The following is a 15,806-nucleotide window of genomic DNA, read 5'->3' as shown; positions in this document are numbered from 1 at the left end:
ATATGGTCTCTAACACTAACTTTATAAGAAACCTGTAAAATAATCTACTAAATAGTAAGTAAAAATGCTATTAAAATTATTTTCTTTATTGTAACAAACTATATGTGGAAAGGCAAATGAAATTGTTTAAAAATTAGGCAGATGGTAAAAACCAACTTAGTTTAGATACTGTTTAATAATTCCTTTATTGGGATTCAGAAAATTAACTGTTGGATAGTGAGGGAAATTCTATAAAACATTATCTGGTGGTGAAAAGATTAAGTGTTTATGTACTTACTCTTTATTTTAAGACATTTTTGTTACTTAGCATGGTAACAGTGTACTGGTAATTAAGTATTTGCCATATTTTTACATTTTTGATTTTTAGCTGCTAAGTTAGGCTACAGATAGCTTTAGACTAAGAGTAGATGTTCTTATCACAAGTATTACCATGGTAATTTTCAGTTAACAAGCATTTTTACATGCTAAAAAATTTAGACCTCAAGTAATATAGTTATACGTAACAGAAGTTTCACAAAGTTTCGAGTCTGAAACATTACATTAAAATCACAGATATTATAATATTCTAAAGTGTACCAAATATAGTTACATATAATAAAGAAGTACATCGTTCATTTACTGAATGTACAGTGTTATGATAATTATTGCATTCCAAGCAGTAGTGGATACATTTGACATTATTGAGGCTGCAAATAGAGGTATGAAGGTCCAAACGACACAATAGTCGGGAAATAATATTGGAAGAGACATTTTTTTGGTTTGCGCATAATTCAGCAGCTGTTTTCATGATGCACCAACTGTGTGCCCCCTTATATCCCATAGTGTCAGCAACTGTTTCCAAGGTTGTTTACAGCTAACAAAGATACTCAGAATCACAAGCTAGACATTAAAGGATTGTTGTGTAATCTCATTAACTCTACTGTGTTTTATATTTAAGATAAAACTGTAAATAGTCTTAGTCTGTTAAGTTGTATAATGTTAAGTGCAATTTGAAGCATTCTGTTTTGATTGATTTAGTATCTCCCTCTCTCTGATAGGTTGTTGGGACACCTTGTTACATCTCTCCAGAGCTTTGTGAGGGCAAACAGTATCCTTTTCATAATACATGATGAAGAATAGCCAACTATGAGAAGTATTTTTAATTTTAGCATAAAAATCACTATTTACTCAAACTGACTTAGTAAAGGCTTTGGAAATTCACAGATAAACCTTTACTAGAAATATGTGAATGAAATTTTTTGCATGCAACAGATGTGTAATGTTTACTAAAAGTTTGCCAAATTTCTTGAAGATTAATGTGGTAAATTCAGCATCATGATTTTTGGTCAAATAACAGACCCATGGAGAAGAGGGGTCAAGGGATCTCAGTGTATCCTTAAATGACAACCCTCCTATCCATCTCTGGTCATTTTAATAGTCCTACCCTCTATCCTCTCCAACAACGCAATGTCATTCCTAAGATAAGGGCACCAAAACTACACATAATACTCCAAATAAGGCCAGACAAATGAGTTGTACAACAAAACTATGTGCTACAGTGTACGAAATACAAAAAAAAACTCTTCAGTTTTCTGAGTAACAAATGTTTCTGATTAAAAAATATTATCATGTGCCTATTATTGTTCTGTAAATATGATAAATTCAAGCTAGATTATGATTATTGTTTTTTTTTTGTGAAAACTTTAGATGGAAAACTTTGGAAATGTTAGTTACTTAACTATTTTTTGCCCAGTGACATTATATCAGTCACTTATGAATTTTATACTTTAAAATTGAATACTTGGAAATAAATTTGTGTCTGATACAGGTATGAAACATAACTGTTGAATATTTTTTTTACCTAAACTATTTTATTATTGAAATTTACATAAAATGAAATAAAACCATTACATTACATAGCTATATACTATGCCATCATGTGACACCTCCATAACTGTTGCTCTGATATAAATGTTACAATATATGCCATTAAAAAATTAAAATAAATAGTATTTATTTCACTATATCTCATTCATAAAAGTTACCTTTGTACTACAGTTTCAAGAAGAAAATAATCTAAAATAACTTCATATTTGTATGTTGTAACTTAATACATTATTTTAATCTTTTATTTTAACACAAGCTTTCAGCTCAATTACTAAAGACATCTACAGATGACTTGATGGGAGAGATCAGACAAAAATGTTTTTTAAAACTTAGTAGGTCATTTACCCACATAAAAAAAAAATCACAAAGACCATGTTTTCAGCTACATTTTATATTCTGACACATTTTTATTCACTTAAATATTTCTATTCCCCAAATAATAATTACAATGGGGACATAAACAAAAAATCTAATTTAGGTTTAGTAGTTTTTTTTTAAATTAGTTTTTAGAAAACAAATGTTGATAAAATATTCATCAGTATAAATTCTAAATCTGAACATTTCAGTTAGTTTTATTTTTCTGTAGGTGATTTGATGGAAGAGATCAGACAGAATTTTTAAAACGTAAAACTTTCATAAAAATCGTGAGGTACTGGCTAGAAAGGGTTAAAAGTGATGCAGAAAAATTTTAGATATAAGAAATGTACTCATTCCTAATTTATTTCTTAATTGTACAGAACATGTCTCAGCACCTGAAATATTTAAGTGTGAAAGAAATGTTTGATATTTTGATATTTGAATTAAAATAGACAGATGAATTAGAATTTTTTTAATAGTTTAGTACACACTTTTAATTGTTTAGTACACACTTTTATTTGTTTAGTACACACTTTTATTTGTTTAGTACACACTTTTAATAGTTTAGTACACACTTTTAATTGTTTAGTACACACTTTTAATTGTTTAGTACACACTTTTATTTGTTTAGTACACACTTTTTAATTGTTTAGTACACACTTTTTAATTGTTTAGTACACAGTTTTAATAGTTTAGTACACAGTTTTTAATAGTTTAGTACACACTTTTTTAATTGTTTAGTACACACTTTTTTAATTGTTTAGTACACACTTTTTTAATTGTTTAGTACACACTTTTTAATTGTTTAGTACACACTTTTAATTGTTTAGTTTGTTAAATGCAAAGCTGCCTAATGGTATTTGTGCTGTTTCTCAATTTTTAGCCACTGGATAGTTTTCAATTGTAACAATATAGGAAAATAAAAACTTTGGCCAGGTGGTTAGGTTGCTCGACTTGCAATCTGAGGGTCGCGGGTTTGAATCCCTGTCATACCAAACATGCTCTCCCTTTCAGCCATGGGGGCATTATAATGTGATGGTCAATCCCATTATTCATTGGTAAAAGAGTAGCCCAAGATTTGGCAGTGGGTGGTGTTGACTAGCTGCCTTCCCTATAGTCTTACACTGCTAAATTAGGGATGGCTAGAACAGATAGTCCTCGTGTAGCTTTGTGCAAAATTCAAAACAAACAAACAAACAATAATAAAAACTTCTTCACATAAAGAAAATGGGGTATTGAGGAAAAGTAAAAGAGGAGCAATTAAAACCTTTTTTATTTTGTCTTACTCTCATGCATTTTTGAGGATTGCATATGTCCTTACAGTGTAGATTCACTTCTTTTCTTTCAATAATGAAGTATGAAGTAGTTTCATTTTAAAATGTCAAGGTAGATTATTGTTATATCTGGATGATGTATTATAAGATGATTTCCCATAATGAGGAAACATTATGACGATTCTTTTTGAAAAATGTTTTCATAAGATATTCATTTAATGTAATCAAGTTACTTACTTTAAAAGGTTTTAAGTAAAAGATAAATATGTTTATTTTCAAAGGGTTACATCTGTATTAGTATTTGTAGGGTTACATCTGTATCAGTATTTCAAAATTGTCAAATGTTTTTAATGATGAATTCTCGTAGTTTTTGCCTTCATCATCATGTTCTGAGCCTAAGATTGCTACTACCAAAATTAGTCCTTTTTTCATTTGTCTTTAGTGAATTTATCTTTAGATGATTAATATTTTTAATTTAAAATAAATACTATGTTCTTAGTGGTTTTGTTTACGTGCGATTTTTGAGATTTGGCACCTTAACAACATTTTAGCTATAACCAGAAAAGTGATATATGGGCCCTGGGATGTGTTTTATACGAACTGTTAACATTGAAGAGGCCATTTGAAGCCACAGTGAGTAGGTGGAGATGACAAAAGGACAGAGGAATTTAATTTTGGATATTATTTAAGACAGTGGTTCAGGATTATTTAAAGATGAAACAAGTAACAAAAAGATTTACTTGTAAACATTTAAAAATGGCAGGAAATGGTTCTAGTTGCTCTAAGGGAAAAATACTATGTGGTCACTGTTTCATACAAGTTACTTTGTTTGACTATTTAGGTAAAATATTCACCATATATTTTTTTCCCCTTAAAGCAATTGTTTGTATTTTCAGATATATTTTATTTTCGTTATAATACCGGGGCTTGGAAGGAATTGATATTTAACATACTGGGCTAAACACACAATACACTTTCTGCTGTGTTGGTGTTATAACTTTGGCCATAACTCTTGCTGTCTGGTTAACAGTAACTGTGCAAGGTAGGTGTTGATAATTTTGCCCTCCCTCTGGACAGTGGTTCTCAATTAGGAACCTTTGAGTCTGTGACCTGATTGTTTATCCCATGTGTTGCATAGGGTGAATGTTCAGATTAAAAATAACAAATACCTACCAAATTATGTTACCTAACAAGTCTACCTTTTCAATTTTAGGCTTAATGAACACAGATTTTTTTATAGCTTTATAATAGAAATATTGATTAACCTTCATAAGCTATTCCTAAGTGCAATCTCCAATCGAGTGAGAGAAAAACCCAAAATAATGTAATGTAAGGTAAAGACATGTCCATCCACTAAAAGGCTGAAAGTAAAAATATTTTCAAATTTAGGTAAGGTAAGAAGTTTGCATTAAAAGGCTAGAAGTAAAAAAAAATTAACACTGTATAAGTTAACCTTAAGTTTCCCTGACAAGAATAAAAATGAAAATGTTTCTGAACACTAGGGTAGATTTCAAATAAAAGGCTAAAAGTAGAAATATTTTTCAACAACACATAAAATAATGACAAGTTTATCCACCAGAATGCCATAAAGTAGAAATATTTCTCAACAACACGTAAAGTAATAGACATGTTTATCCACCAGAATGCCATAAAGTAGAAATATTTCTCAACAACACATAAAGTAATGACAAGTTTATCCACCAGAATGCCATAAAGTATAAATATTTCTCAACAACACATAAAGTAATGACAAGTTTATCCACCAGAATGCCATAAAGTAGAAATATTTCTCAACAACACATAAAGTAATGACAAGTTTATCCACCAGAATGCCATAAAGTAGAAATATTTCTCAACAACACATAAGGTAATGACAAGTTTATCCACCAGAATGCCATAAAGTAGAAATATTTCTCAACAACACATAAAGTAATGACAAGTTTATCCACCAGAATGCTAAAAAGTAGAAATATTTCTCACTTTACATTTTAGATTATTGGTTAAAAAGGTGTGAACTAAACTATAGACAAATATTAGCTTTTTATGTGTGAGTGTGTGTGTGTGTATATATTATAATAGTATATATCATGGTTTTACTAGTTTGTCTGGTTGTTTGCAGTTAACAGAAACAAACTTTAGTATTGGTGTGTCAAACGACTTAACATCAGATTTAAAAAGTAAAAAAAAAAAATGCAGGAGACTGTTTAGTGAATGGTAAGAAGAGATTTGTTTCTTTTGGATTTTAGCAGTTTTATCTTTTCATCTCAATTAACAAAGTTGTACAATTCTTTTACTTGTTTTGTTAGTTTTTTGTTTTTGTTAGGTTTGCGAGTCTTTAATTTCATTTTCTTAATACACACCAGTAGGTTGTTTTAAAATAGTCTTATTTAAATATTAACTATTTTCTATCTTTGTCAATAACATCTTCTGGATCCAAGTTTTGATATTGTATTTCTGCATACTTACAGAACCTCCCAGCTCTTGTGTTGAAGATAATGCATGGTTCCTTTGCACCAATAGCTGACCATTACAGTAGTGAACTTCGACAAATGTTGTTAAGCATGCTCCATCGTGACCCTCAGAAACGCCCCACTATCAGACAAATTATAGTTCAGCCAATCATATTTGGCTTGATGTATTGTCTCTATACTGACATTGGAACCATTCCCTGTATATCAAGGTATACAAGATCTTGAAGGAGTAAATAGATCCAACTGATGTTATTTTTTAACTTTTGAAGGTAGATTGACTTAAAGGTGCCAATATTGAATAAACTTGGGTTGCTAAATTGTGGTAAAAATAGTGATTGTTGTGTCTTAGAGATGTTTTTTCTAAAAGGTTAAACGAATGTATAAATACGGGTTACTAGACTGGGTTACAAAAGCGATTGTTGTGTCTTAGCGATGTTTTTTGTAAAAGATTAAACCAATGTATAAATACGGGTTGCTACACTGGGTTACAAGAGCGATTGTTGTGTCTTAGTGCTGTTTTTTGAAAAAGATTAAACCAATGTATAAATACGGGTTACTAGACTGGGTTACAAAAGTGATTGTTGTGTTTTATAGATGTTTTTTCTAAAAGGTTAAACGAATGTATAAATACGGGTTACTAGACTGGGTTACAAGAGCGATTGTTGTGTCTTAGTGCTGTTTTTTGTAAAAGATTAAACCAATGTATAAATACGGGTTACTAGACTGGGTTACAAGAGTGATTGTTGTGTCTTAGAGATGTTTTTGTAAAAGATTAAACCAATGTATAAATTACAGGTTACTAGACTGGCTTACAAGAGTGATTGTTGTGTCTTAGTGCTGTTTTTGTAAAAGATTAAACCAATGTATAAATACGGGTTACCAGACTGGGTTACAAGAGTGATTGTTGTGTCTTAGCGATGTTTTTGTAAAAGATTAAACCAATGTATAAATACGGGTTACCAGACTGGGTTACAAGAGTGATTGTTGTGTCTTAGCGATGTTTTTGTAAAAGATTAAACCAATGTATAAATACGGGTTACCAGACTGGGTTACAAGAGTGATTGTTGTGTCTTAGCGATGTTTTTGTAAAAGATTAAACCAATGTATAAATACGGGTTACTAGACTGGGTTACAAGAGTCATTGTTGTGTTGTAGCGACATTTTTGTAAACGGTTAAAATATTGTAAAAACACAGGTTACTAGACTGTTAGTAAAAAAAAAAAAAGTGATTATTATTTTATTATTATTATTATTTTTTTTAAAGGGTTAATCAAAGGTGTACTTTCACTTTAGGTCTTCCCAACGTCCCTCCTTTTCTTCTCCTGTCCAACTACAAGGGTTTGCTAATGAACATCCTGACAGTGCATTATCTGGTGAATGATTTGTATTAGTAACATAGTGGTAGCATTTTATTAAAGTTATCGATAAATTGATCATCTTTACTCTCTTTATGTATTTTTACCATGAGAGTCAGTGTCATAGAAGCTATCAGCTCTTAGTATAAATGTAAAGTTTGGTGCATGCTGTAAAAATGATTTTTGTAACTACAGAAGGCAACCATCTGCAACTGTCCTGATTGTTTAAATGCAATCTTCGGTGCATGCTGTAAAAATGATTTATTTAAGTAAAAAAATAAAGTAGTAACTGTTCTTCAACAAATATCTAATCCAACAAAATACTTTAGAATTTATATATAATCATTAGCTAACATTTATTTATCAAATAAAAAAATGTTGAAAATGTTCCAGGTTTCAATATTTGTGCATTTATTGATTTTTGTTTTTAGAATTTTCAGTTCTTCTAAAAATATGGTTTACATTTGCTAAGAAATGATTTACCCTGTCAGTATAATGATCCATGCATTGTGTTTCCTGCAATTTTTCTTCTCCATCAGTGGTTATAGCATGTGGTCTGAACAGTGATTAATGAAGCTAAGGTTTGAAAAAGCTAGAGCCAACAGCTAAAACAAGTTGCTTAGAAGAGATTCTAATCTATCTTATTCAGTATAATGAAAACTGTAGCACTAATGTGTGACTTATTGACGTATTAGCTACCCAAAGCTCCCATAGGGATGATGAATTGCCACAAGTATTCGTGATCAAGTCTGATAAGCTTAACCAAAAAAAAAAAAAGAATTTGTATTATCAAATCAGCTTACCATCACTTACTGGAGTTGTTAAACCCAACTAAATGTATTTAATGTCTTGATACACAATATTATTTCTGTAGCTTTCAAACTTATATAATTAAACATGAAAACATTTTCAGGAACATAAAAATCCTCAATAGAGACAAGAACATTCCAAGATTGGTGGTTTGTTCCACATTAGAATACAGATAAAAATAACAAAAAAAAACATTGCAAAAACTCATAAAGATCTTCAAAATGACATTATCATTAACTTTGTCAGGATTTGTAATGTGACGGAAGTGTGTTTATGAATATCAAAGAAGATGAAACTGATTGGATGTATAAAATGGAACATTCTGATAAGTAATAAAATAATTTAAGTTCTAATAAAGATAGTATTTTAATTTTTTTTTCATAAGTCTTGAAATTTCATAACCGAAAATATGATAGAAATACTAAATCAAATTGTATGAATTATTTTAAAACAGAAACTGTAAACTTTTTAAAAAGTTTATACTATGTTTCCTGCAATTTGGTTAAATTTTTCTGCTGTCAGGATGGATAGAATCAGGACACCCCTTTGGTCCAAAAAACATAATTTCACCAGTTTTATAAATATATGTTTAAAACTAATTTTGCATCAGATTAGAGAGATTGAACGTGCTATACTAAAATTATTTTAGTCTCGCCATGTCATTACAGTCCATGTCACCACATCTGATCATGCTTTGATGATTGTACCCTAATGACACAGTTTTCATAGCTTTGTCATAAAGTTTTCATGCACCAAAACACACCCCTCTTCTCTTCCTGCTTTTCATAATCCCTCAAGTGTGTGAGGATGACAGTTTCTTATTGCCTGTTTCAACAGTCTGATTGCATTGTAATATGTATAAGCTGAATGTGGTGACTTTATATAGAATTGCATGAATAGCTATTTTATTCTTCAGCTGTTTGAGGTATGTGATGGTTGAATGGGTATATTATGGAAGCAACTCGTGTACGAGTGACTTGTGCCACTTTTCCAGATGGAAGTCTTTGCTGATTATGTTGTGTACTGATGCCTGGGGTACATGGATGGCTTTTCCCACTGGTCTTTGTGTTCATGGTTTCTCATTTGTTACAAAATGCCATGGCTAGTGTATGACTTATTTTAGGTCTCTTCCTAGATGGAGCTGGTTCCCCACATTAATCCATTTTCCTTTGCTTTCCAATTCTATTAAGTACAAGGGATATCTCCATTTTGGAGATTCTTATCTCCAAATCTGAATGCATTTTTATGATCTGAGTGTATGAATGTTTTGTGTCAAAAATGGTTGTTACACACCCTTCTCAGAAAAGTCATATAGGATGACTTACTCATTTACATATTCAAAATTGTTTTAATATAAGATACTCAACCCCCTGTACTTGTGGGTCCATAATTTTGTTGGTTGCAATGTCTTTAATTGTATGTAAATAAAAATTCTATACACATTGCAGTTAATTTCACTAATTAATACTGAGTTCTATGTATTTTAAGTAGAAAATAAGCAACTTATAAACACGGAGTGTTGTAACTGGGAAAAAATAAGATGGCTAAATATAATGCAATATGTGGACCTCACCATTAATAAATGCTATAAATAAAAACAGTCCAATAATATAAGGGTTAAAGGTTCTTGGAATTTGTGTTTCAGTTAGTTATTTTAACTTGTTAAAGATATTTGCCACGTTTAAGTTATTTGATTTGTTTAAAGGTACTATTTGTGTTTTAGTTGGGTACTTTAAGTTTGTTTAAATTACTAAGTTTGACTTTGAGTTAGATACTTGTTTAAAAACGCTCTATGTTTGATTTAGGTACATTTAGTTCATTTAAATTACTCACTAATTGTGTTTGAGCTAGATACTTGTGATTTTTTTAAATTTCTTTTTGCATTTGTGTTAGGTACTTTAAATTTGTTTCAATTATTCATTGTTTGTGTTTGAGTTAGTTACTTTTAATTTGTTTGAAGGCACTCACTGTTTGCTTAAGATCACTTAGCTTAATCCCTTGTTGTATGATTCATAGATTCCAAAAAATGTTTTAAAATATTGGGATTTTGTTATTGATGTTGATTTCCATAATCAAAGTGAAGTCAGGTTTCACCGAGATCCTAGTATAATCGAAATATTTTGTTCATCAACTGATAAATTTTACTTAGAAAGTTAGTAATGCACTGAATGTGTAAGCTTAACGAATACTGAAGACAACTTAATGATGCAAGGAAACTTGAAAATAACATATTTTAGTGTTTGAGCCCTACTCAACTATTGCTCTTGATATGAGTGTGTTAGAGAAGCATTATTTGACTCTTTCCAGTCTTCATGGATAATGATAGGTGTGACTAAAGCTAAAAGTAATCTATCCTGTAGCTGCTAGTAAAAACATTTGTTTACCAATATGAGAAAATCTGAGAAATCATGATATTTGTCTCAGTTTTCTTAAATGTATATGGATATAATTTATCCTATGAATTAATTGTAACTTGTTTCGTATGTTACTTTTATTAAGTTCCAGTTAAGTTCCATGTATTTATTTCAGAATTGCTTTATTTAGTTCAAAAAGACTTTTCTGCGAAAGATGGGGAGTGCAAGACAGAGTCAGTTGCTGCATGCTCTGCTGTGTACTACTGGGGTGGAAGTTACTCCACTCCCCATCACCTCCCACTGCCATCTAGTGACACAGAAATAGTTAGCATTTCACTGGGTAGAACCCAAATGGCTGGACTAACCAGGGATGGCCGAGTTGTTTTGTGGAAGGTAGGAGAGGTATATCCATGTTTCCTTAACTGGTGTTTGTTGATAAAAAAGATGTGTTTGTCTTTATTTAATCTACAATTTCATCAGTACTAAGAGAAGGTAACGTGTTTGAGCTTTTTAATTGGAACCTTAAACTAGTATCATATAATTTCAGTATACATTATTAAAGGAGAAATTTCTGCATTGAAACACACCAGTTACTAATTACCGATTAAATCTATCGTCTACGACAATGATGGCTGATGATCATTACAAAAAGTTTAATTTTAAATTGTTAGCCAGTTTTATTGATATGAAGAGAGAGATATCTTATTTATGATAATTGCCAAGATAAAAAAAAAAAAGATATACAACTTTTAATTCTCTATGTTTACATTTTTGATTACTTCATAGTTATGGTTCCAATAATTATTTCAGTGCTGACCTTTTAGCCACCTTTTTGGACATCCCAAATCTGTGCAATTCAGAAAATTTATTTCAAGTGGCACAATTGGCCTTTTTGTTTTTGCTGTGTATGATTTGTTTTTCAGCCAAACTTGCATCCCGGCCACAGCTTTGGATACCACTACTTTTATAGTAAAGTTGGAATTTTTCCTTTTTTGTAGTATGTGCTAGGTGTACTAATGCCCAAAAACTTCACTTAAGACTGTTATCAGAGTATTATATTTCAAATTACAAAAAAATGCTCAAATGGTTTTTGTAGCAGTTGTATTCTATAAGTTGAGGTTGATGTAGAGTACATGGTGAAAATCATTTACAGTTTTTGGGAGAGATGAAGGGAGAGGTGATTAAATGTGCTGAAGGGAGAGGTGATTAAATGTGCTGAAGGGAGAGGTGATTAAATGTGCTGAAGGGAGAGGTGATTAAGTGTGCTGAAGGGAGAGGTGATTAAGTGTGCTGAAGGGAGAGGTGATTAAGTGTGCTGAAGGGAGAGGTGATTAAAGTGTGCTGAAGGGAGAGGTGACTAAATGTGCTGAAGGGAGAGGTGACTAAATGTGCTGAAGGGAGAGGTGACTAAATGTGCTGAAGGGAGAGGCGACTAAATGTGCTGAAGGGAGAGGCGACTAAATGTGCTGAAGGGAGAGGCGACTAAATGTGCTGAAGGCCACAGTGGTAATGCACTATATGTTACTACCACCTTTTTTACAAAAGCCCTGTAGTGATGTTTCCGTAAGATCAGGCTTCCTTGGAGAACCTATGTATCATTGTTTCCTTTTCCTGCTCTCTGTAAACTGGTTAATGTCTTTGACTTATTTCTTCCAAACACCTACTTAAGCAGACTAAAGACTCAAAAGTCCATTGAAGTCACATTAGCAAACTAGACATATATATGTTCGAACTAGATTGCTGTGGTTCCAGTTTTTTGGACATCCTTCTCTTGAAAATGGAAATTTGTGAACTTTGTGTGCGAGAGTCTTTGTTAATTTCAGATTCTTTTTTAATATTATCTTGTTGACAGTAGGTATGTCCAGCATCGTTGTTTTGTATTGGTTATGTTTCTTTTGTCACCATAGTTTCACTTTAAGATGGGGGGTGATGGTCCAGATTGGGTTGAGATATGGATTTTAGAACCCTGTGTTTCCCTAAATTTTCTGCTGTGTGAATTTCTTTGCTTCTGTGGATAACATTAAATACCCCTTCTTGAAATCCTGCTCGTTCTAGATTTTTACGTAATTCCTAAGGAGACTGTGTCATTTAAGCGTCTAACCAGTGTTTAATGTATTACTATAGCTTAAATCATAGGCAGTACACTCATATCCTTGAAAGTGGTGTTTCTGTATTTAGCTTTTTTTTCTTCTAAAATATCAAACAGCATATCGTGGAATTTATGTGGACAGTTCACATTCATGTAGTTTCATTGGTCCTCTATTTTTGCATAAACATAAATACTCTTGCAAAATCTTTTATATAGGTCCTTTTGTTCTTATGATTTTGACATATTGCTTCATTGATTTACTACAATTATTCTTCTATTAACTTAAACATAGACAAAGGAAAAGGAAGATACTACAGGAACCACTCAGGCCAAAATTTCAATTTCTGATTCTTCAGTGTTTTACCCAGTTTTTTTGGAAGAGAAGGCTGGCGTCCACATAGTACAGATCGTGTGTGGGAACCTCTTTACTCTGCTCTTAACAGGTAACTTACTTATATATATATATATATATATATGCATGAGTGGGGGTCAAAGTACACATGCTGTGAGTTTTTACAGAGTGCCATTCAACATATTATTATGTATTTGATCTCAGAGTTATGATCTATTCATTTTACCCAATATTACTGATCTATTGGAAGTTCGCTGTGGAGGAGAGTAAATACCAGATACAGTGTACAGAGCTACTAAAAAATACCAGATACATTGTACAGGGCTACTGAAAAATACCAGATACATTGTACAGGGCTACTGAAAAATACCAGATACATTGTACAGGGCTACTGAAAAATACCAAATACAGTGTACAGAGCTACTGAAAAATACCAGTTACGTTGTACAAGGCTACTGAAAAAAACCTGAAGATATGCATTCCAGAGGTTCTAGATGTTATGCAAATTCAATATGCAAACTGTATGATGGACAAAAGTATTTTTATTCTTCATGTGAACAACCTTGCACTCTGACTTGAGTAGAAAATTTCTGTAACACATCTGATTTTTTTGTGTACAACAGACATACATTTTACTAAAAACTTGCCACATTTTGTGTAGACACGCAAAGTAAATTAGTAATTATGATCAATATTCCGTTCTCTTATAAGAGGTTAGCCCATTCTTGTGCACAATCAATTAATCTGCTAGTGTACATTCCAAAGTTTTCCTTATGGTATATTCCATTTAGTTAAAATTTCAATAAAGATTTCGTCCTGAACACGTTTAGCCATTAACGGAATGTGTAGCTTTCATTTCTTTCTCCAACATAAATATATTATATTTATATATATTCCATGTTGATTATATGGTTATTACATGCATTCTTCCAGGACTTGTTGTGTAGTTTTTGTGACAGAAAAGTATTACCAGTATTATACTTTTCATCTGGTATTGCTACATTTTTCACTTGTGAAGTACGTTTTCAATAGAGATTATCTAATTTAATGTTTACCGATTGTGTGGATTACATTCCTGAGCTAAAGCTATGTGAGTAAATAAACATCAGGTCTTCATGAATTGTATCTGTCAAAAAGAAAGTTTGATAAAGGAGTGTAGGGAAAACAAATCACTGTGTGGAGATCCCAACCTCCACAAAGCACACAAATTTTAATTACTTAATAAAACCTTCAGTCATTGATGGAGAAATCTCTCTGCATATACCAGAAAACACCAAATACATAAAATTCAAACCATCAGTTTGGACAGAGGTTATTCAGTCTGGTACATGGAGACACAACATGTTGCAAAACATTAACAAAATTCTTTGTGATAAGATGCTGGGTTTAAAAATGTATTCAACACTTTCTTGACACTCTCAGTTGGTACCGAATATTATGAAAAACAATTAAGTGACAGTGATATACATGTTTTTATGCTAATACATAAGCTATTAAGTATGTAAACAGCTATTTGGTTAACTAGGAATAATTTACAACACAATATTTTTGTAACACTGCCATTCCGTCCAGGGCTTTTCAATCCTAAGGATTTAGGCTTTCTGTTAATAAAGATTCTCAGAAACTGATTAGTATTGCAAGGTAGAAAGAAATCTGACCAATTTAATTAATTTTTTTAATATTTGAATACATTTATTATTTATTAAGTACAATGTCCCCAGTGGCTCGTCTGAAGTCTTATAATGCTGAAAATTGGATTTTGATACCTCTGGTGGGTACAGCACAGATAGCCCATTCTGTAGCCTTATACTTAACAAGAAACAAACAAAACAAATAAATAAAATCAAATTTCTAAGTAAACTAATATAGTTTTTACACAATATTTTGAAACTTCTTTAAGTGATATGTATAATCAGTGTGTATTATGTTATTCAACTTTCCAGATCGAGGCATACTCCTAAGTTTTGGAAGTGGCTCCAACGGATGTCTCGGACATGGTGATTACAATGATGTTTCTCAGGTAAGTTGGGCCAGCCGTGGCCTAATGGTTAGTGTGCCTGACTGTGTACTCATAGTTTACATCTTGTTGTTGCAGAGTCTTGCTTACATTTTGGGGAAGTGGGTGAGTTATAAGAGAGATGGTCAAATTGGTTAAAGTAGTCCAAAAGTTGGTGATGGATGTTGCTGACGATTAGTTCAAAATTTGTACAGCTTTACATGACCATCTAAAACATTAGCTTCTTATGATGAACCTTCACCAGTATTATATTATTATTATATGTGTAAATTCTCAATAAAGTGAACTTTTGAGACTAAACGCTGCATGAATCGACAGAGCATTGCAAAACTTCATAAAGATTGTTTTAATTTTAAACATTTACTTGAAATAAAACTGAACAGCAGTTGGTGGTACAGTTTCAGTAGTCATCAATGCTACAACAGTCCTGTTTAAAAGATTAAAATATTATTAGATCATCAAGAAATTAATGTCACCTTTTTTAGATGAAAAAAACCCGAACAACTTGTATATTAAAAAAAAACATTTATTAAATGAAATAGTCTCCATTCTTATCGATGATGCTTTTGCATCTTACAGTCATGTTGTTAATGCCCTGTTTAAAGAAATCACTTGGCTTTGAAGCAAAAAACATGTTGATGTCCTCTTTAACACCTTCCACATTTGCGTATGTTTTCCCGTTAAGATGATGTTGCAGTGAACGAAAAAGATGGTAATCTGATTGTACCATATCTGAAGAATATGGTAGGTGGAGAAGAACTTCCCAACCCAACTCCATAATCTTGTGTTGCATCAAACGTGTCACATGTGGACATGTATTGTTGTGGAGAAATACAACACCTTTCTGACTGACGAGTGAAG

The 15,806-nt window shown here is 31.7% G+C and overlaps 1 protein-coding gene across 5 annotated transcripts in view; it reads left to right on the top strand.

Moving 5' to 3' along the window:
- The window catches only part of LOC106464656 (serine/threonine-protein kinase Nek8-like), a 30,550-nt gene that overhangs the window by 6,439 nt on the left and 8,305 nt on the right, over positions 1–15,806 (top strand). For 2 of the 5 annotated variants that reach the window (XM_022392400.1, XM_022392397.1), the window contains exons 5-11: positions 1,038–1,087; positions 4,049–4,130; positions 5,966–6,177; positions 7,262–7,341; positions 10,663–10,889; positions 12,869–13,019; positions 14,872–14,948. In XM_022392400.1, coding sequence (XP_022248108.1) covers positions 1,038–1,087; positions 4,049–4,130; positions 5,966–6,177; positions 7,262–7,341; positions 10,663–10,889; positions 12,869–13,019; positions 14,872–14,948 — 879 coding nt within the window. The remainder of the gene's footprint in view (positions 1–1,037; positions 1,088–4,048; positions 4,131–5,965; positions 6,178–7,261; positions 7,342–10,662; positions 10,890–12,868; positions 13,020–14,871; positions 14,949–15,806) is intronic. The other 3 variants (XM_022392399.1, XM_022392398.1, XM_013924816.2) reach the window with 3 other exon arrangements.

The sequence above is a fragment of the Limulus polyphemus genome, unplaced genomic scaffold (genome assembly GCF_000517525.1).
Source record: "Limulus polyphemus unplaced genomic scaffold, Limulus_polyphemus-2.1.2 Scaffold1710, whole genome shotgun sequence".
Taxonomy (NCBI): Eukaryota; Metazoa; Arthropoda; class Merostomata; order Xiphosura; family Limulidae; genus Limulus; species Limulus polyphemus.
Note: the sequence above shows the minus strand (reverse complement) of the source record. Positions and strands in the feature narration are given on the sequence as shown.